At 36.2% G+C, this 23428-nt stretch overlaps 1 protein-coding gene across 1 annotated transcript in view; it reads left to right on the top strand.

Moving 5' to 3' along the window:
• LOC145693619 (uncharacterized) overlaps positions 1-23428 on the top strand; it is a 127869-nt gene that overhangs the window by 41426 nt on the left and 63015 nt on the right. The window contains exons 7-11 of the mRNA XM_081769774.1: positions 173-276; positions 4659-4832; positions 9080-9247; positions 12744-12965; positions 15177-15392. Coding sequence (XP_081625900.1) covers positions 173-276; positions 4659-4832; positions 9080-9247; positions 12744-12965; positions 15177-15392 — 884 coding nt within the window. The remainder of the gene's footprint in view (positions 1-172; positions 277-4658; positions 4833-9079; positions 9248-12743; positions 12966-15176; positions 15393-23428) is intronic.

The raw sequence follows: 23428 nt of genomic DNA, 5'->3' as shown, positions 1-23428 counted from the left end.
TAAAGAATTCTTAAGTTAATTATAAATGAGTTTTGAAATATTCATGGTTTCCTTTCACTATCCTTTGCAAGCTGTTTTGAAGAGTAATGAATTAAAGGTACAATCACGGACAAAAGTTTAGCTTAGTCCTTGACAATATGTTGATTTATGTCTGTTTCTTTTAATTTCTTAGGTGAAGCTCACAGTGAAGTAATGAGCAGTAGCACAATTAGTAAAGCAGAAGAGTCTACACGACTGAAGGACATAGAGGAATCATTCGAAGACCGGTACACGAAGGTAAAAACTTAAAATTTGAGACTTCCCTGTAAAGTGGGTAGAAGTTGAAATGATAATTTAAGGAAAATTCTTACATACCATGGTTATTGCACAGAAGTGTTGTATTTTGTAGTAATTCATATGCGACCAGTATTATTGTTATTATTATTATTTATATAAAAAATAAAGTTCACTCCCCGTGGAAGGCCCAACGGCTGCATGTGGAAAATGAAATCTTTAAGTTTTACATCCCACGCTTATGCCGGTTAGGCTAAAAGGGACGGTGATAATGGGAAATGAGTAAAATGAAGAAAGTGGGAGGAAACGGGAGAACCTCGGGAAAACCTACGAGCACGATGTTTGTCCACTACAAAGTCCACACGGCGCGAGCTGGCATCGAACCAAGGACTTCAAACACCGGAGGTGAACGCTCTACCACTGAGCCATTGCGTCCAAGCTGCATGTGGAGATTAACCCTACGTATACCAAGGGGTTACGCGTAACACCGCACACCAAGGGACGGTTAACAAATATTCACCACATAAATCATTATTTTCTGTTCCAAAAACTAATATTCTTCTCTCTTCACCACATAAATCATTATTTTCTGTTCCAAAAACTAATATTCTTCTCTATTCACCACATAAATCATTATTTTCTGTTCCAAAAACTAATATTCTTCTCTATTCACCACATAAATCATTATTTTGTGTTCCAAAAACTAACATTCTTCTCTATTCACCACATAAATCATTATTTTCTGTTCCAAAAACTAATATTCTTCTCTATTCATCACATAAATCATTATTTTCTGTTCTAAGAACTAACATTCTTCTCTATTCACCACATAAATCATTATTTTCTGTTCCAAAAACTAATATTCTTCTCTATTAACCACATAAATCATTATTTTCTGTTCCAAAAACTAATATTCTTCTCTATTAACCACATAAATCATTATTTTCTGTTCCAAAAACTAATATTCTTCTCTATTCACCACATAAATCATTATTTTCTGTTCCAAAAACTAATATTCTTCTCTATTCACCACATAAATCATTATTTTCTGTTCCAAAAACTAACATTCTTCTCTATTCACCACATAAATCATTATTTTCTGTTCTAAAAACTAATATTCTTCTCTATATTGTGCCTTCAGTTGTCTTAGTTTATAGTTAGTACAAAATAGAGCAGAATATTACGTTTTCTGGGAGAGAAAATGATGATTTATATGGTGAATATTTTTTAAACCCTTCTTTAATGTGCGGTGTTACACGTAACCCTTTGGCGTGCATATGATTCTATTTTTAATATAATCACTCTAAAACCAACAAATATTTTCCTTTTATGTGTACGACTGTTTGCGTCAGCTATACCCGTAGCGACGCCTAGTGTCAGAGTCTTCAACTATTCTGAATTCTGGATTTTTTCCGAATTCCGGAATTTTTCCGAAATCCGGAAAGTGAAATTTGCGGTTCCGGTAAATTTTGGCCATCCCTGTATTAAAGTATTGTATGAGCAATTAATCAGTTCGTAGAAGGAGAATAACTGCTAAAGCAATCCTTAAGTATATTTGACCTTTATATAATACGCACTTATTTATTTATTATTTATTTTTAACGATTGTCTCACAAGTATTGTTGGGTAGCGGTGGCTCAGTGGTATAGCCTTCAACCCCAGGTGCGAGGGGTGCCTGGTTCGATTACAGGCCGTGGATTTTCTCCAGTGGACGCCATAGTGTCCGTGGATTTTCTCGGGGCTTTCCAGTTTCCTCCCACATTCTCATTCCATCATGTTTTCATAATAATTATTCACTTTCGTTAATCTCCGTTTTCTTTTGTCTAAATGGCTTAAACATGGGACTTAATATTAAAGATTTCATTTAATTTTTATTAAGTATGTTCCACTTCCTTAGTTTTTTTTTCTATCTAACTAGTAACTGTTAAGACATTTATATATATATATATATATATATATATATATATATATAGATATAGATAGATAGATAGATAGATAGATATAGATATAGATATATATATTCGAGGCGTATCTGGAAAGAAAGTACCGTTTCGCATTCCCGTCGCTGCTGCGCTGCAATCGGTGTTCCGCGTATGCGCGCTAGTCGTCCTTATTCATCTGCTCTCAACTGATGCCATTTTGGTTGCTCTGCGTAGTGTTGTCTGTTTACAGTGCAAGTTTAAAATGCCTAAGACAATTGATGATCCCGCCGACTAGTGAGATTCGTTCGGTAATTCGATTTTTAAATGCAAAGAATGAATGTGAAACGGGCAGAAATTCATCGTCAAATTAAAGATGTTTATGGTGAAAACGCAATGACTGATGGAATGGTGAGAAAGTGGGTAAAAATGTTTAATGAGGGTCGAACTAATGTCCACGATGTGTCCCGGAGTGGTCGGCATTCTGTTGTCAACGATGACTTGGTCAGGAAAACCGATGAAAAAATCCGTGAAAACAGACGTTTCACTATGACAACGCTTTCAGGCGAATTCCCGACGAAGTGAAACTCGCTATGCAGCAATGTTTCTCATCACTGGCGGCATATAGTGTCAAACTCACTGGCGACATCGTTCTATGAGGAAGGACTAGATAAGTTGATCTACCGCTACGAGAAGTGCCTCAACAATGGTGGAAACTATGTGGAAAAAAAGTGGAAGATATGCTCTTCCTTGTGACAATTTAAAAAAAAAAATAATAATATATATATTCCAAAACGGTACTTACTTTTCGGATACGCCTCGTAGTTGGGAGCTGCGATAGCGTAGTTGGTGAGGCGTCTAGTCTACCTGTTAACTGGAGACCCTGGTACGGTCATCGGTGGAGACGGAAAATTCTCTTTTTCTACTCGCGTTCCAATGTGGTTCTCCTATTCTCTTTAAAATTGGGTACCTGGTGCAGCCCGGGAACGTAAAGCAGGCTAGACCATAAAGCTGATTACACGACCTCCAGGAGTACTGAAGTTAAGAACGTAACTTTACCCATGGACCTTTATACACATACCTTGGACCTTCATGATCTGTCAAGAGAGGGAGATGACCTTTACTTTACTTTCTTTATAGGAACTTTAGTAACATAAATTCTTCAAATACTAAACTGAATTATTGTAAGAGTTATACGTAACGTAACAAAATAGCATTTTGGTTGTTGAACCCAAAGTGTGGTATTTTCAAAGCTGTCTCTGCACTTTAGAACATGGTAAAAAGTGGGCGAATCTGTTCAGAAAATAGAATAATTAACCCGTCTTATGTTAGTTTCTTAGATTTAGTTTATTATTGTAACAGACGATAGCTGTCTTCCTTTTCTCACTTATTTCAGGCTTTCCAATGCTCCTATATTTCCTATTTTTCCTATATATTTGCGTCTCTTCCTATAAACGCCTATATTTCCTATATTTTAACGAAACCTCCTATATTTTTGTGGCATTGCTACTTCTATTTGTGAAAATAACATAAGGAAATAAGGTGTGGGTGGTTGGGGGGCCTTTTGTCTCCACAGTAGGGTGGTGGTTGAATGGAGACTATTCTGTTTGATCCTTTCCTGCTTATTGTCTAAAGATAATTACACCTAATAATAAGATAATAATAATTAAAGATAATAATAACAATATACAGTTAGCGTAAAAAGTATTTATACACCTATAAAATGAAACAAAAAATAATCTAGTTTCGTCATATTCATTAGAAAGTTCTTTGGAGTAGTGATTTTAAAGACTTATAAATAATTTATTTAGATGTATCAACTTAACAAACCAACTTAGACCCTTAACAAACCAACTCTGTATCATGTGTTTTGTGATTTTTTTTAATGAATTTCGTATTGATTTTTACGAACTTATGTATATTATTTGAAATATATATATATATATATATATATATATATATATATATATATAAGGAATTAACATAGAAAAGATAGTTCTACACTTCCCTTATGGTCGTTATTTGGTACTGGTAAGCTACGTTCGAAAACACTAAGAAACTTGTATAAAATTTTGCAACGAGATAATCACCCATTTAGTTATATTTAGCGTAGAATGTTCATGTAACGATTGGTGTCATTTCCATATGACTTTCTTCCTACCTGTTGGATAATTGAAATGTTCCTTTTTCACAGCTTCACGAAACCTCATATTTTTTCGTCGCGATTTCCTATTATTTTTTTTCATTAGCATTGGAAAGCCTTTTATTTCTCCCGTAACTCTCTTCAGTATGTAGATATATACTTATTAATGCTTTACCAACTAGATCTCTTACATCTAGTGTCGGAAGATAGCGTGTATTTTTTTTTCGTGCTGTTAACTTGATACCAATCGAGAGCTAAATATAAGGTTATGCACAATTAAAATTCTTCGTTTAATTCTATACACATACCTGTTTTAATTTTAGCTCCGCATGGTTGCAGTGAAATTAAAGAAGAAAACAGTTGACTTAAGTGGCCAAGTGACTCATTTGGAATCAGAGAAAAAGAAACTAGTCGCTGAGAAAAATGACTTGAACAATAGGATCTCTCAACTTGTTAAGGAAAGAGATGTCCTGTCAACACGTGCCAAAAACGCTCAGGTAACTTTTGACTGGTTGTATTTTACCGTATTTTAAAGTTGGTTGTCTACCAGAAGATAAATGTTCAGTAACCAATTTATTAACTCAGTGTGGTTGTAGATTAAAGCATGAATTTAATTCTTCACATGCATTAGCAAAATTACATGCACATTCACATGCATTTGAAGAATGTTACCTTTTGTTTTTTGGGTTAGTTTTATTTTAGCTTCTTAAATGTTGTATTTTCAATGGAACCAAAGCTTTGTTTATCCGATTACCACATGCGCCTTTAGTGCGGGAGGCCCGGGCTCGCTTTCGGGTGGGAGCTCATGTGAGTCGGATTTCACGTTAAGCTGTAGGTTCACTTTCATATGTCCATGGTGCTGAACGGGACTTTAAATTTCAAAGCAACCACCCAACCAAAAGCCTTAGTGTACACTTACCGTGTAGACCGTAATTTAAAATAAATTTTCGTATTGCTTATAGTATAATAGGTATATATTGTTTACTTACTTTTAATGATAATTATTGTATTTGTTCATTAACAAATTGTGCTTGAGACTTTGTGTATGTCAGCGAAGATTTATATTGAAGATAGGGAAATTAAAACCTAAGATACAGCGGGTAGACAAAAAATCTAAAAACGCTTCATACAGGACACGTAAGTTTGGCCCTCCACTGTACAACACGTGTTGCGGTTGCCGATCGTTTTTGTTTTCAATGTGTCATGTAGATCTTCCTCTTCCGTCAGCTGTAACCAGTTCACCTGTGAGTGTCGTGGTGGGAAAGTGGTGCGGTAAAATGGGCGACCTGACAGATTTCCAAAGAGACATGATCGTTGGTGCCCGTCTGGTTGGAGCTTCAGTGGCAACAGTGGCGAACATTGTGGGGGTGTCGAAAGCCACTGTGTCCAATGTCACGAGGGCATACACAATTCATGGGCAAACGACGTCTGCAGAGCACAACAGTGGTCGAAAGACAATCCTGTCAGATAGGGACCGGAGGACATTTAAACGTATTGTAGCAGCTAAAAAGACCACTGCTGCAATGAAAATTACGTCTGAACTCAATTCCGGCCTACAGAACCCGGTTTCATCGGAAACAGTGCGACGGGAACTTCATAAACTGAAAATTCATGGCAGGGCCACTATCTTTAAACCCCTGGTCACAGCAGTAACTGCGAAGAGGCGTATCCAGTGGTGCAAGGACCACAAGGCGTGGACTCATGAGAAGTGGAAACACGTAATGTGGTCCGATGAATCGACCTTCACCTTGTTTCCAACAACCGGTCGTGTTTACGTATGGAGAACACCGTTGCAGGCCTATGATACAGACTGTCTGCTCCCAACTGTAAAGCATGGGGTTGGTTCTGCTACAGTATTTGCAGTGATATCGTGCTTTTCTGCAGATCCCGTCGTAGCCCTGCATGGAATGATGAATGCTAAGGCGTGTGAGGCCATTTTGGGGGACCAGGATCTACCCATGGCCCAAATATTGTTCCCTGGTGGTGATGGCATCTACCAAGATGATTTTGCACCATGTCATGCTGCAAAAACGGTGAAAACATGGTTTGAGGAGCATGATCAGGAGCTATCACACCTCCCGTGGGTTCCACAATCTCCAGATCTGAACATCATTGAGCCATTGTGGTCTGAGTTAGTTGGTCTCATTACCCTCCACCAGTGTCCCTTAAGAAACTAGAGCATGTTTTGGAGGAACAGTGGTACAAAATTCCACACACCACGATTCAGGAGCTGTATACGTCCATTCCACGTCGGATCCAAACTGTTTTGGACGCAAAAGGAGGCCCCACACCATACTAGGTATGATTTTCACACTTTTGCAAACTTTTCTGATTTTTTTTAATCCAACCCCTGTATCTGTAGAATACGCGCAGAATTTCAAATCGGGAGATCTGAGACTTCTTGATGAACCTCACAGTAGGCGACCATAGGGGTTAAATAACAAAATCCTAAAGGCTTGAGATCCATAGAAAAGGAAAGCAGTCAGACATGTGGTAAACTTGCCAAAGGCTTCCAGTTTCCGAGTAAACAGTCAGACTTGACTTGCACCACATAAGGAATGTGTACAAGTTAAACAAGTGGGTGCCCCACATATTGTCAGCAGCCAACAAGGAATAATGAATGACGGCCTGCTTGTCGTTGCTGTTTCGGCACCGCAACGCACCTATATTTCGTCGAGTTCTCTCGCGAGTGGCGAAAAGTGGGACCACTGGGACATTTACAAGCATACCAGACGTTGGTTGTTACTACATGACTCTAGATCTCATATCTCAAGATCATCTCTTCACCCACGCAAGATCATGCTCTGCAACAGAAAAAGCCAACGTTGGTGAATCTCAAAGACGTGTTATATCTCGATGATAGTGCGATACTACACGTGGTAATGACGACAAGGGATACCATTCAGCGACTTGGCTGGGACATACTGTGTTGTCGGACCCAGCATAATCAGATTAGCACCTGTTCTGTTCCCTGGACAACCACCTCCGTGGAAAATCCTTCGACAATCAGACCTGCGGCACGCACCCACGAAATTCTTTGCGTCCAAGACTCCTGAGTTTTATCGCCGGGAAATTGTGCAGCTTCAAGAACGTTGGTAAAGGTTGCAGATGGTGATGGAGATAACTGCGAGACCTAATACTGTGTATCATGTACTGTATCATTGGACAAGTCTCGACTGTCGATAAGCATTGCAAAATGGCAGCGTGTCATTTCCTTTGATACATTCTAGTTTTGTTTGTTTGTTTGTTTTTAAACCTGTCTCTCCGTTTCAGATTAATAAGAAGGGCCTTAGACTTTTTCATCAAGAGTCCAGATTTGTTTTCTCTTCTTTCACTTAACATATGCTTTCATACGATACTCAACTTGAACCCCTTTCCATTTCAATGGACCCCGTCTGGGATTCTGCGAGGGATCCTGGAACATTTTTTTTTTTACTTTTGAATTATTATACTTTTGAAATTATGACATATCCGTGTTTTTGTTTCTACACCTATCCCACCGTTTCAGATTCATACGAGTGGCCATAGACTTTGCAATGAAGATTGTGTTGATATTTTGACCCACCGCTATTTTGCACAGGTTTATCATAGGGAGGCGAGACTTGATTTATTTTCTTTTATTTAACACCAACTTTCATACGATATGCAAGTTGACCCCCCTTTCCATTTAAAAATGTTGAGTTGGACGCCGTCTGGAACCCTGGGACAATTTATTTTACTTTAATACGTTGTACTTTTGAAATTATGAAATACATGTTTTTCTCTTTCCATATCTGTCTCACCGTTTCAGATTTTTCGGGGTTGCAACGGACTTTATGGACACGCTTAAAGATTTTAATAAAAATGAGTAACGTGCTGCCCTCAAGCGGAATGCTTGAGACCTCCCCAATTTTGGTAACCGGTTTTGATCTTACCTTGACCCAAGCTTTCAGGAAATATATACATCATCCCCCACTTTGTGGGTTAAGATTCAAGTACATCCCGAGTTAGTTTTCTAAGAAAATTGAATTCAAAGATAGGAAGGAACCCTCCTCCTACATTTTCCAGATTAGCAACGCACATTGGATGACACTGAAAAAGTTACCAGAAAGCAACGAAACAGTATGGAAAATATTTGCTCTCCGGATTCTAGGTCTTTCTATATATATAGATAGATATAGATATATATAGGGTGTTACAAAATGTGGCACAATATTTTGGAAACAGGTTCATCACATTAAAAAAAAAAAAAAGTTCAAATTGACATATGGTCGGAAGTGCATAGTTTTGTAGTTCTAGGGTGCCGAAAACGTGAAACAAGTGAACTTCAAGTTCACAGCTCTACTACTATGGGACCTATCGTAGTCGGGTCAAGACATCACTGAGGAACTGGTATGTGAACTATCCAAATATCCATGTTTAAGAATGCACCAGTACTTGCACACCAATTTTTAGAGAGGTAGGTGGAGAGAGATCAAGTATTCCCAAACAGGCTCTCTTAAAATGGTTGTGCAAGTATCAGAGGTACTGAAAGATAGATATTTGGATAGTTCACATACTAGTTCCTCAGTGATGTCTTGACCCGACTACTATGTACTATGGACCTATGGATCTTTAAAGTTCATTTTTTCACGTTTTCGGCAGTCTATAACTATGCACATGACAAATTTTTGTAACAACCTATATATATGTTGTTACAAAAATACAAAATTTTTGTAACACACCTTGCTTTACTTGAAATATTATGTTGATATTTTTATTTCAGACTCTGCAGCAAGAATTCGATAAGCTGCAAGATGAGCTCGAATCACAGAAGGCTGAAGCGAAGTCTGCTCAGAAATATTTGGAGGCGTCCGTCAAAGAATCGTCTGGGCTTAAAGTTCAACTTCAAGAATGTAAAGAAGAAAATCAAAAACTCATGAAAGAGCTTGAGGTTAGTTACTTCCGTAACTCTGTTCGTTTCTGTTAGTTTATAGGAGATAATGATCTGGTTAAGAGCTTTCAAAAGCGTCGAACACTTCATCTGGAGAACTACATATAGTGTAGCCAAACCTAAACTATTACTTAACTCAGTATGATGTGCTTATTTCGTTTAAAAAAAAAAAAAAAAGTTTTATGGGCCATTCAAAAATTTTGTGGCCCTGATCCACAAACTAATTATTGACCAAGATCGCAATCTTTTGATCCATTTCTTGATCATTCCTAAAATTCTTGTTTATTTTTATTCATTTATTTTTGTCATGCGTAGGATGGACAACCTTATTTTTTCCCTCTGTGTACTATGTATAAGTAGAGCTCTGTGCGGATGCAGTTATCGCCGGAGAGATAATACTGACCCCGTATACAAATGTCTGGTGTTGAAATATATAACTCGTAGGATATGATGCTTTTACTTTTAAAAAAAAATCCAGCGTATTCCTAAAAAATGTAATAAAGAAATAACGGCCATGTTTTTTAAATATTCAATTAGAACTGCACAATCTACACAAAATTTGGAATTGACCAGTGAAAACAGCACGTTTCTAGCTTTTGTGGTTTTCGAGATCTCATCTTAACCACAAACATATAAACCTTGCATTTTAATATATAGATATTTCATGACTCCCCAAAGTAATTAACAGTATGAACCCTGAAATGTTTGATATCTTGAATTAGTTTGCCTAGAAGCTGCATGCATATGTCACTGATTTATGCTTTGTAACAATTAGAAACAAATTGTTACTATGCAATGATATAGAAAAGGTAATATTTTTGTTGAAAGTTTTACAACATTTGGCAGGCTGAGGTAGCGGATATATTAATACAAGCCGTACCTGGATAATGACTACTAGAGTAGCAGTATCACAATTACATCTTCATGGGAAATGTTAGTGGATAAGTACTGTGAGTGATGCAAGTTTGAAAGTTTCAAAGCAGTAGTTCTCAACCTGGTTTATTTTACATCCTCGTTCGTAAATCTTGTATACTTTACGCTTCTCTCCCTCCTCTTTGTCGCCTTTCTTCTATTTAAACTTCAACATTGAAATCTCAAGTTTCCAGTGGTGATGATAATACTTTTCTACCAATGTATATTTATTTTCAGCATATATATTGTAAAACTTTGTCTCATATATGATTTGGGTAGAGCAGTTAATAAAAAGAGCGTCCGGAATCGAACTCCCACTACCAGTTTTATTATAAAATCCACTATAAAGTATTTGTACAAAATACTATACAAATTGATCTCTCTAGAATCAAGGAGAGTTATAGGTGGTCTTTGACCGTAAGGTCGCAGACAGGATCTCCAACAGAGCCCCGTAGCAGGCTAAGAGGAGTGGAATTAAGAAACCAATGCTCCGTAGCAAGCAGAGGCGGGTTAAGTGGCCAACAGAGCCCCGTAGCAGGCTAAGAGGAGTGGAATTAAGGAACCAATGCTCCGTAGCAAGCAGAGGCGGGTTAAATGGCCAACAGAGCCCCGTAGCAGGCTAAGAGGAGTGGATTTAAGGAACCAATGCTCCGTAGCAAGCAGAGGCGGGTTAAATGGCCAACAGAGCCCCGTAGCAGGGTAAGCGGCTAAGCCAGGAGATAGGATAGGCGTAGTCCCGTAGCAGACTAGAGGCCTGGGGTTAGGTTACTCCAAGAGTCCCGTAGCAGACTAAAGGAGGGTCACCAGAAAACTGGTATCGAGTTGCCTTCGTCCATCCAATTTATAGGGTCCTTTGGGTGGCGGTGGCGCTGCTGCTCCGATGTCGTCTTCTGCTCCGTGGGAGGGGCCAGAAGCCGTCGTCTGCATGCGATTATAGGTCCCTCTGGTGGGAGATCCTCTTGCCGAACCATGTGGTGGTGTTTATAAACATTGAAGCGTGGAACTGCTTGTTTATGGCATCACATAGGATATTACAATATACAGGGAGGGTGTTTCGAAACAACTCTGACAACGTTTGGGAGGTGATTCCTGACACCAAGATAAGACAAAAAGTATAGACCAACCTGGGTGCACAAATGCTTCCTTTCGGAGTTATAGGCTATCGAAAACAGGAAAAAATAAACTTTAAAGATCCATAGAAACAAAACAATGAGACCTACCGTAGTTGGATCAAGACTTCACTTAGGAACTACTATATACGCTATCCAAAAATATGTGTTTCAGAATCCTGCATTACTCACGCAACAATTTTTATAGAGGCAGTTTGTTTAGGGTATAATTTGAAGTACTTACCAAGTATCTCTATAAAAATTGTTACGAAAGTACCGCAGGATTCTAAAACATGGATATTTAGATAGGGCACATACTATTTCCAAAATAAATTCTTAACCCGACTACGATAGGTTCCATAGTATTAGAGCTATGGGCCTTTAAAGTTTTTTTTTTTTAAATTTTTTTATCATATTTTCGGCAGCCTATAACTCCGAAAGGAAGCACTTGTGCACCTAGTTTGGTCTATACTTTTCGTCTTATCTTGGTGTCAAGAATAACCTCGCAAATGTTGTTGTTGTTGTTTTAAAACACCCTGTATATATCGAGTGTTCTAAAAATTCAAGATAAGAAGAATATAAGACTGTAGAAAATAAGCTAGATAGTATCTGTAAAGTACTATTGTATGAATTCATAATTGTTTTCAAGATTTTCCTATAGTGTATAAATTTGGATGCCTATCAACTGTGACGTAATAAATAGCACACCCAAGCCTATAACTGCTATTGATTTATTTAACTCTTTAATTGGATAGTATTGATAGCATTACCATTAAAATATTTAATTTGCTTTTATGGTTGAACCATGTCTTCCTGATCATAATTTTATAATTGTTAAAGTATTTTTGTACTTTGGTTACAAAATACAGGGTGTTTATTTCAAAGCAACATTGCCATAAAATAGGTCTTATGTGTAGCTACTTAGCAGCATTGCCTTATTATGGTCAAATATCATAAGAATACTCTCAGTAATTAGCAGCAGTTTCGTTGAAATATTTTCCTACAGAGCAAGAAACTACAAATTAAAAAAAAAAAAAATCGCGGAACATAGGAGATAAAACTTCTAAAATACGAAATTTGACTGTTCCCTGTTGACGAAGATTAGAAATGTTTAAACAAGCGACCCGCAAATCATGTATATGAATATTGTATGAAAGCAATAATGCCACTTAAATGATTACTGAAGTTATAATTCGTGCGGATAACGCAATAGAATGCGATGTTGCTTACGAGCAACAGTGCCAAATAAAGGGTTAATAGATTTCTATAGATACTACGTGACTCACGTTCTACATTTTTGGTATTCTTTTGTTCTCTTCAAGTTATTCGTTAAAATTCAGAAACAAAGGATTGGACTTAGAGAAGAGCCTTGAGCCAGTAGATATTCAGCCGTAGATGAATTGAAATATTGATATGATACTGAATGTCTTATTTAGTGTATTATTTTGTCTACGAAAGACATTCTTTCTTTTCAGAATGCAAGTAAAGATAAATCTGCTACAGACTTTGCTGTGAAAGAACTGAAGAACCAAGTTCAGGAGTTGAAGAAGACAAAAGAATCTGAAGTAATGGAGAAGAATGAGAAGATAAAACTAATTGCAAAGCTGGAAGAAGAGATTAAGCACAAGGAGAAGAAACTGCAGGAGGAAAAGGAGAAATACAGAAACTTACAGGAACAATTGGAACAGGCGAAACAGGTAAGATTGATTAAAGAAGAGAAAACCTAAATAGTGTCTGAGAGAACTATGGTATACTTATTACAAGATAAAAAAGATAACTAACTCACTCCGTGGCCGATGGAACCCGGTAGTTCAATACTGCGTTCACGAAAGCTCTCTATTGACTTTTATCCTTAGACAACTGGATCTAGTTTTTTTATTTTATATTCATATTCCTGCAATATCCATCTTAATATTGTCCTTCCATCTGCGCCTAGGTCTTCGTAATGGACGTTTTGCGATTGGACTTCCAGTTAAAACTATGAAAGTTCCTATTTTCTTCCATTCTGGCTACATGACCTGCCTATCTGAGCGTCCTAGATTTGATGACCCTAACCATGTTTAGTAAACCGTATAAATTATGTAGTTCTTCGTTTTGAAGTTTCCACCATTCCCTCTTTCCGTTCCTCTTGGGTCCGAATATTCGTCTCAGGATCTTGTTCTCAAATATTTTTAGTTTACTTTCATCCCTCGAATAAGCGACTATGTTTCGCAACCATATAGAACAACAGGCATTGTTATCTTTTTATATATTTTAATCCTCAAATTCTTCAACAGAATTTGTGGCGACAAAATATTTTGAATGAATAATAACACGAATTCCTTGCAAATATTTAATTTTTCGTGAATATAGTTTTGGTGTGTTAACATCAATCTTAAATATTTGAAAGTATCCACTTCATCAAAGTATTATCCGACAAACTTCTATGTATTTAGTTTTCTGTACATTTACTTCTAAACTCATGTTTCGTGCAAACGTTTAATAAGACCTTTGCATTTCTTTCTATTTACCATTCCCTCAGCATACGTCATAACCTGGTGAATACCATTCAGCTCAAAGCTCTGGTTGCTTTTTTTTTAATAGCGTACTCCAGGACAAAGTTGAATAATAATGGCGACACGCACATCTTCTTGTTTGAGGCCATTCTTGACGTGAAAGCTCATGGACAATAAATTTTTCTATCCGGACTTTACTTTGGCATTCATTTAAACATATCTTAATTAATCTAATTAGCTTTTTCGGTATTCCAAATTCCGTAAGAACGTTGTACAATGTTTCTCTCCTATCCGAATCGTATGCCTTTCTAAAGCAATAAACAATAATTGATTGTTGTTGTTGTTGTTGTTGTTGTTGGTGGTGGTGGTGGTGGTACTACTACTACTACTACTACTACTACTATTACTACTACTACTACTGCTACTACTACTACTACTACTACTACTACTACTACTACTACTTCTTCTTCTTCTTCTTCTTCGTATCCTTGCTGGTATAGGGGTTAGTAACTGCGTCTTTGTTACGTAGTCCTGGGTTCGATTACCGGTGGGAGAGCACAAAAAAATCAATTTCACTATCATTCACTTTCAATAATCTTTCGTTTCCTGTAGCCTTAAAGAGCATAACCATGGGACGTCAAACTAAATTTCGTTTCATTTCTGGAAGCTGGAAAGGCTTCTGTGCCAGTACAAAAGTAGTTCGCTAATAAAAAACTTTGTAAAGTTACATTTATGAGATTTCGTACTCATGCCAAAATATTTATATTCTTATGACTAAACAAAATATCAACACTAGATTGAAAGAGTGTCGAGATATTAAAGAAGCGATTCCTGAGATGCTCAAACATTTACAAAGAATTAAACATAATGTGAAGAATATTAAGGTTTTACATCGTTCTGTTCACTACTGAAAAAAACTTTTTTGAGATATATTTTATTATGATGAAAAATCCGAAACTCAACACCGAACAAATTTAGACAAACAGTGGGATACCATTGGTACTTTCATATGTAAATGTTAAACTGACAATTGTAACAAATGCCTTTATTGTGAAATAACTTATGATATAAAATTTGATTTTTATTACTCCTGATTTTCTTTCTACAAGTTTTGGTCATTGATTGAAAAATTACCAAAAAAAAAATAAATAAATAAATAAATAAAATAAATAAATAAAAATAAAAATATAAGCTGCTAACGTTGAACTTCGCATGGATTGCATAGTAATAAAATTTATAATTTACAAATTTGATTTTTAATACCCCGAATTTTCTTTATTGCTGATAGCTTCATTTCGAAACTCTCTTTTACTTTGATGGGATATAGCCGAAAAATAAATAAATAAATGATAATGTCCCCACATCAGAAAATATTTAATGTGTTTGCTCTCAATATTTTTATTTGTTTTACAGGAATCCAAAAAGAATAGTGTTCTTAGTTTGGAAATGGCTGATTACGAGCGAACCGTAACAGATTTAACGCAGCAATTAGAGAAATCGAAAGCGGAAGTTGTAGAATTGCAGAGAACCCTGAAGACTCAAGAGGAAATAACAGCTGGATTGCAAGAACAGATTAATTTGTTGGAGGAACAGTGTCAAGCCGAAAGTCAGAGAACGAATGAGATGAAGGTATGTTTCTGGAGAAATAACATTGGATCTCACTAAAACAAGTAGAATGAGCTTCAGTGATAAGACGTTAAAGAATAATTAGTAACATCTTAATAAAATATTTTATCTTTGAAGCGTTGAATTATATCCTTTCACTACAGTATTTATTTTCTTCGCTGGATACTTGAGTAGTTGTACTCAAAATCATGGGCTCCGACTACGTGGGTGCTCTGGGACTCCAGCCAGGCCCGTATCCAAGGGGGGTTTAGGGGGGCCGGCCACCCCTGAATTTTTGCTGCCCCTAAAATTTTCATGGTAGGCTTGCAAATGAACTATAATATGATGATGAACTATAATATTGTTGGATATCCCCCCCCCTTACACTTTTGGGCTGGCTACCAGCCTGGTCCAGCACCCACAAATAATCTTGTTGGTGCGGCGCACCCACAAAATTTTTAGTTTAACAGGAACAATATAAAATAAATATTTCTCACTTAACATTATCAAAAAATAATAAGCAATTGGGATGGAAGTTAAAATTTCTAATCCCTAATACATAATTGTTTTGTTTCAAAAGTGTCTATGAAAAGGCAACCAAGCAATATCTTGCCCTCTTCTTTGCCTGTCTCTGGCCTAGTCAAAGTCAGTCCCCACAATAATAATAATTTTAAAAGATGAAACTATATTGTGAATGTAATCGAGCACAGCCCTTTATGACAGTGTTCATAAAAGATTTTAAAGGAAATCAATCAAAAAATATTGACTCTCCCCTAAAAACATATAACACGTCCTACCATTGATATGCACCCACATAAATTTTGGAAAGTCGGCGCCGTTGCTCAGAATAACTAGTCGACTGCTTGTGATTACATCCTGTAGGTCTCTTCTATATTAAAGAAAAATTAAAATATCCACTATTCACTTCAGGAACGTCTAATGAAGGAAAGAACCAAAATGTATCAGGAAACTTGCGAGAAGTTGGATGAAAATATTAAGTCATCTTCGGAAGTTCGCCATTTGCAAGTTATGAATTTTCTGTAGTGAAGAACAAATCTACAGAACGTAATCGTAAGCAGTCGTCTTATTGTTCTGAGTGTAACTATCGAATGAAGTTTCCAGCGAGGAAATGGAGTAATGTGATGGAAGGACAGACACTTCGACGGTAAATCTAATAAAGTCACAGGGTCTTATGCAGAGTCATTCTGACGCGTAATTAGTACCCTACTAAAGAGTTCGATTTACATATGTTTCCTGCAGTAGTCAGGCTTTTAGTATGACGCTAATCATACATCAAAACGACTCTGTATAAGGCGGACTATGTTCGTGACTCTTGATCTCTTGAACCACCCGACCGATCTCGATCAAATTTTCAACATAGATGAAGTTCTAGCCTGAGATGTTTTTTATCATATCACTTTGACGGTGCAACTTAGGGGAGGAAAAGGAGGGAGAGATATTTAAAAATGATCGAAAATGACCAATATTAGTGTCGAATCTATAGTTCTTGAAATTACTGAGAAGAACAAGGACACTTTCGATGGTCGTTAAATCCAAATTCAGCCCTGGAACTTGAGAGAGCGGGACTGCTATATAAATGATCAAAAATGACCGATACTAGTGTCGAATTCATAATTTTTGGGGTCGCTGAGACGAACAGATTACTTCCGATTCCGTTTATATCCATGCCACTAAAAACAAAAACAGCATACCTCACGGGTACCAAACGCATGAGATAAGGATTTATGCATTTATTTATTTTTTATTTTTTTTAATTTTAACCCAGCGAAGCGAGTAATCAATGCTAGTTATATTATGAATTCTAATAGTTTATTTAAGAAACGTAGATGAAGTCAAAAATTAATTGCAGCAATCACTATGTCGTAAATATCTATTTCAGAATAATGAACAACTTGGTTAGCTACAGTTAACACTGTATTATTAGCCTCTTTTACATTTTCTTAATTTATTTAAATTTTTATCCAACACTTCCTTAAAATATCTTCTAATTATTCATGTACATCAAAATTACTTTGGACCTCTAACATCTATTCTTAGAAGTTTTTTTAAGCTATTAGTCTAAACTGTACTGTAACAATTTCCTGCCATTATTTGTTTAATATCCACTTAGTAGGAAACAAGTTCTCTGCTGGCCATTTTGCTATGAATTTACACAGTCTCACTTTAAGTTCCAATAGTTAGAACTAGAGGGCTGCATGAAGCCTGACAGAACCTTTCGTCGTAGTTGAGAACTTTGGAATCGAAAATTCGAAATTGATAATCATATTTTTTGGGCCATTTCTATAGGGCATTTCTCCGAAATTTTAGGTATTTTTGTAGTTCGGACACTTCTCTTTTGTCGATGACCTTATAAGTAGTCTCCTTCATCCATCAAAACACCATCATGAGTCAACGCGCACTTAAAACAAAATTGATGAGGGTGATTCCGATTTAAACCTACTCACATGTAGTCTGCTATATATACAGGGTGAACCTGAAAAGTGCGCACAAACTCCGTGAGGTGATTCGTGACATCAAAAAAGACAAAAAGTTCTCTTGCATATTGTCGAATTCCGCGTCATGTAAGAATGACAGGGGTACAAGGTTGGAATCGGAACTCGACTACTGACTATTGAATCGGAACAGAAAGATGTGCACATACATCGGGAGGTGATACATAACATCAAAAGAAGACAAAATGTCCTGTATCATGTTGTCGAACTCCACCTCGTGTACGGGTGATAGGGGTGCCAACTTGGAATCGAAACTCCAATCGTGACAATTGGAACGGAACAGAAAGATATGCACTCAATGCACCATGCAAGAGGAGTTGTTGTCTTCTTTTGATGTTACAAATCATCTTCCGGAGTTTGTGCACATCTTTTAGGTTCATCCTCTTCCTAACTCCAGAGAATTACCACTTTTATTCAGTAGTTGTTCCCAAAAAAAAAAAAAAAAAAAAAAAAAAAAAAAAACTTAAGTATTGACTGTTAAACACATCTGTACAAGTATGATCGAAGAAATTATTTTACTGAAACATCATTTATCTTTTAAACGAAATGATACGTACACAGTTGGAAATTAACAATAAAATAAATTCAGGGGAAGATTGGATTTTTAAAAATTATTTTCTGTCAAACTGCAGCTTTCACCGAAACAAATTTTCAGTAATTCAGGCACACAAGGTTCATAATTCTCCAAGTCCGCTTGGAACAATCTCTAATACACTTTGTCCCTTCTTCTTTTCTGGTTATCAGGAGGAAAACTAATTTCTGTCATGTTTCAGTGAGACAGAAATTTTCTCAAAACTGAAAGGGAAAATTTATAATTATTCTTATTTCCGTATATTTCTATGACTTACTTTTCTGTTACTCTTATCTTTTTTCGAAGAGCTGCGAAACGGTTCGAAGTACAAAGAAAATTCTCAGTTTGATTCCAACGCAATATTAGAAATATGAAAGAGAAACATCATAAAGATAGAATGGTCTTAAAAATGGTAGTAAATAAATAAGTACTCTCTCCCATAACGCGATCCGTAACACATGTTCGTCATCCAGCATGTATTCTAATATACCGGTGATGCGCAGTGTACAACCGAGTATATCTCTCTCATTTTTCCATGCTGCTTTATGGCAAATGGCTAACGGGAGTCCTTCTGTGTGCGTTGTTTCAAGTTCAAATTCCTGGGATTCAAAACCAAATGATAATTCGTATCCCATTTTAAATAGTAGTCCCATCTCATTTAACGTCAGGGGAAGCATGGTGCCTCAGTGGTAGAGCGCTTATTTCTGGTGTGTGGGGTTCCTGGTTCGAATCTCGGGCAAGTAAATTTGTGGTGGACAACATCGTGTATGTGGATTTTCTCGGGGTACTTCTTTTTCTCCTCATGCTCCTTCTACCAGTTCTTCCATATTGACTTATTTGCCTTAATCAGCAGTCTCCCTTAGCCTAGCAGGCATAATCGTAGAACGTTAAACTGAAATATTTCATTTCATTTTTTTTTTCAGTCAAGGTCAGCCTTTAAAAAGGACACCGTACTCCAATTTTATTTTCAGTCTGCCGACTCATTGGTTTACTAGAATTCCTTTTCTACTGTTATGTTGTATTATCCATACATTGGTTAACTAGAATTCCTTTTTTACTGTTACGTTGTATTATCCGTACATTGGTTAACTAGAATTCCTTTTTTACTGTTACGTTGTATTATCCGTACATTGGTTAACTAGAATTCCTTTTCTACTGTTATGTTGTATTATCCATACATTGGTTAACTAGAATTCCTTTTTTACTGTTACGTTGTATTATCCGTACATTGGTTAACTATAATTCCTTTTCTACTATTACGTTGTATTATCCGTACATTGGTTTACTAGAATTCCTTTTCTTCTGTTATGTTGTATTATCCATACATTGGTTAACTAGAATTCCTTTTTTACTGTTACGTTGTATTATCCGTACATTGGTTAACTAGAATTCCTTTTCTACTGTTACGTTGTATTATGCATACATTGGTTAACTAGAATTCCTTTTCTACTGTTACGTTGTATTATTCATACATTGGTTAACTAGAATTCCTTTTTTACTGTTACGTTGTATTATCCGTACATTGGTTAACTAGAATTCCTTTTCTACTATTACTTTGTGTTATCCGTACATTAGGTATTGTTGCGTGTTGGTTTAATATTTAGGTCAGTATATTGTAATTTTAATAGAAGCAAGAAATAAATAGTCGATTTTTACACTTTGTTATGTATTTGTTGCACGATATTTTGAACTACCATGTCAATATGGCCGGTAGCGAACGCGATAATGACATTTGTACGAAGTTGTCCTAATGACGTATGAAGTGGTGGTAGAAAACCCATTAATAAACTGTCCAGACCCACAGAAATCTGCCAAATTAAGTTTTTCAGATGTTACTGAGAAAAGAAAACTCAATCGCGTATTGATTGTTGAATGTAATTGCCATAGGATGGTCATAAATTACAGACAATACTAATACAGTATAGCTTGGAAAGAGTTCTTATTTCTGTGGTTAGTACGTGGCGTGTTAATGGAGACATAATCTATTTTTAAATTCATGTTAGGGAATGTTTTGGAGTGGTAATCTAAACTGATTTTCATATCAGAATATGTCTGTAATTAAGTTGTTACAAATCTATAAACAAGGCTATTGTTTCACTTCCAGTTGTTTCAACTATTGTCATAACTATCAGACTTTCAAAATACAACGAGGATAAATATTTTTCGTTGCATGGAAAATGTTTGAAATTGTAATAAGTTCTGTTGATTTTATTTATCTTTGAATGTGTTGTATTATGGCTGTATAAAACTTATTATAAAAAAAGGAAAAGAAAATATGACGTTAAATATTACTATTTTAGTTCTGCAAAACGAAACAAAATCAACATTTTTGTTTTCTTTCGTTCGTTCTACATTGAAAATACTGATACTGCAATATTCAGTAATTGTTGTCTACTGAAATGAGAACTCTTTCTGAGCTGTATTGTATTAGCCACAAAAGTAGTCAGTATTCACTCTTGCCATCGTGTCAGTATGTTGATTTGAGAGATTTTCAGGTAAGGTTGCTTCCATATTCTTGCCTCTATTAATGGAATGGATTGTGCTTTACGTCCGTATGTAATAACAAAATAGTGAAGAAGGATCTACTGTAAATATATTTGCGGTCATGAACATCCTTAGTAGTTTAGTAAAGTAATGTCGGCCCGTTATTATTATTATTATTATTATTATTATTATTATTATTATTATTATTATTATTACGTTGGCCCTTTTGTTTTTGTGATTGTTGGTCTTAACACAAATACCCCAGATTTTGTCTGTGTTAAAATATTCATTATTTTTTTTTTTTTACCACCATAATTATACATTATTGTGTACAGGGTGTGCATAAAAATATAGCGGTTTTAAGAGTGTGTGACATCCTGGAACTTTGATTACTATAATGAATTACACACCGGGATTCCGGGTTCGATTGTTGGTGGTAGAACATATGTTTACGTCTCAAACAGCCTCGATGGTGAAAAGGAGCGCCGAACTTGAACAAACAATCAACAAAAAGCTCTGTACAGTAAAACCTCGTTAATCCGGATCCCGATAAACCAGATTTAACTTAATTCGAACAAGCAAGCAGTCAGCAAGGGCAATTGCCACGTGAGAGTTGAAAATCCTGTACTCTATTTGCCCATTGTTGTAAACGTTATTGAAACACTCAAGAGTATATGTATGTCTCTGCCCTTCAAATATTCCTAATAAACGTGTTTTGTTGCTATAAACAGAGTTGTAATGGACTATCTTCTGCTCTTCTAGGTTATTTCAGTTAATCCTTAATTCTGTCACTTTATTCCCCAATTATTCGGAATTAAAGATCTTTTAATGTACTTTAATCGATACGTGGAAATAAGCAAATATGACTTCTTTAGCTGCTAAAATCCCTTATTTCAATCGTAAAAACCTGAATTGTTTTACGTATGGTTATGAGGGTACGCTGTTTTCTTTAAGAAATGTCGGTGGCTAGGAGCTTTTCAACAAGACTGAACATTCGACGGAGCGAACGTGCAAATTTTTCTTTACATCACATCAGTAGTTCAGAAGTTTGTCCACCCACAGAAAATTCTCTGTGTTCTTGGGTTCTCTGTGACGAGTGCTTGCATTTTCGGGTAGTAGCTGGTGAAATGAAATGAAATCTTTGAGTTTTACGTCCCACGGTTATGCCGGCTAGGCTAAAGGAGACAGTAATGATGAATAGTGAATGAAATGAAGAAAGTGGGAGGAAACGGAAGAACCCCGAGGAAACCCACGCACACAGTGTTTGTCCACCACAAAGATCACTTCGCGGGGGCTGGGATCGAACCCGGGACCCCAAGCACCAGAGGTGAATGCTCTACCACTGAGCCACCGCGGCCCCGGTAGTAGCTGGTGTATGCCTCTTAACAGTAGGGGGTTGGTTTGTTTCTATTTTACAAGAATCAGCCTACTGTTATCCTTTCTATTCGTTTTAATACGTCCTGTGCTATTCTTCGATCTGATGAATCCACGTTTCCTGCACACCTTATTATGGCGCTATATGTGGCTTCAGAAAGTACCGTTATGTAGCCTTCTCACAGAGAAGTTCTTCCGTACCAACATTTATTATATTTGTCACAGTTGTCACAGATAAACTAAGGTTCAGTGTATCTGTACGACCGGTAGTGTCATATACACTCATGTCCAAAGTGATTGTCGCATATCTATAACTGTCTTCTTGTAAAAGTATAATTTGATACTGATTTTGCAAGGTACTGTTAATACTGACACTATGTGTATAATCGAGAAATGTATATTTGTGGTAAATTTCATAGGGAAAGAATTATAAATACGAAAATTAGAATGAGTAAAACAAAATGTTGCTAAATAGCCAAGAAAGTTTTATTTTCGTTTTATTGTTCTTATTTACTGCTCTTTTGACATGAAATTTTCCACATACATGTCTTTGCCGATTATACACATAGTAACATTATAAGAAATACCAGGCGAATTCGTAATCAAATTATATTCCTACAACAATATATTTATAGACATGCGAAAATAATTTTGGACATGAGTGTACTTCGTGCTAGGCGCTACTATCACTTGTGAACATCATCACTATAGATTAGAAGTAACCTCTGTAATATTTATTTCAATACAGAAGAAAACGACAATTCAGTGTAGTAGATAGGTCCTGAGATTTGTACAGAGACCCAGATTTGGCAGGTAATAACCCCTTGGATTATCATTTTCTCTTCGTTCACTATCGGTTCAAGATTAAAAAATTCGTATAAGCTCAAAACATTCTTATTACAGGCAATTAGGAAAAACTCACAATAAGTAGTATACATTCATTAAATAAATAAAATGTGGGTAGCTTCGAACTGGGTAACGCATCACAAACTTCCTTACTTGTTTTTCCTAATGTGCGTTTACACCAATATGAAATAGCAAACAGCTATTTTTTTCATTTATGAAATCTCCTTATTTTATTAATATCAAATACATAATGAACATATCCAGTATATTTC

This window comes from Thermobia domestica, chromosome 8 (genome assembly GCF_964235325.1).
Source record: "Thermobia domestica chromosome 8, izTheDome1.hap1.1, whole genome shotgun sequence".
Taxonomy (NCBI): Eukaryota; Metazoa; Arthropoda; class Insecta; order Zygentoma; family Lepismatidae; genus Thermobia; species Thermobia domestica.
The sequence above is the reverse complement of the archived record's forward strand: the minus strand, read 5'-3'. Positions and strand labels throughout refer to the sequence as shown.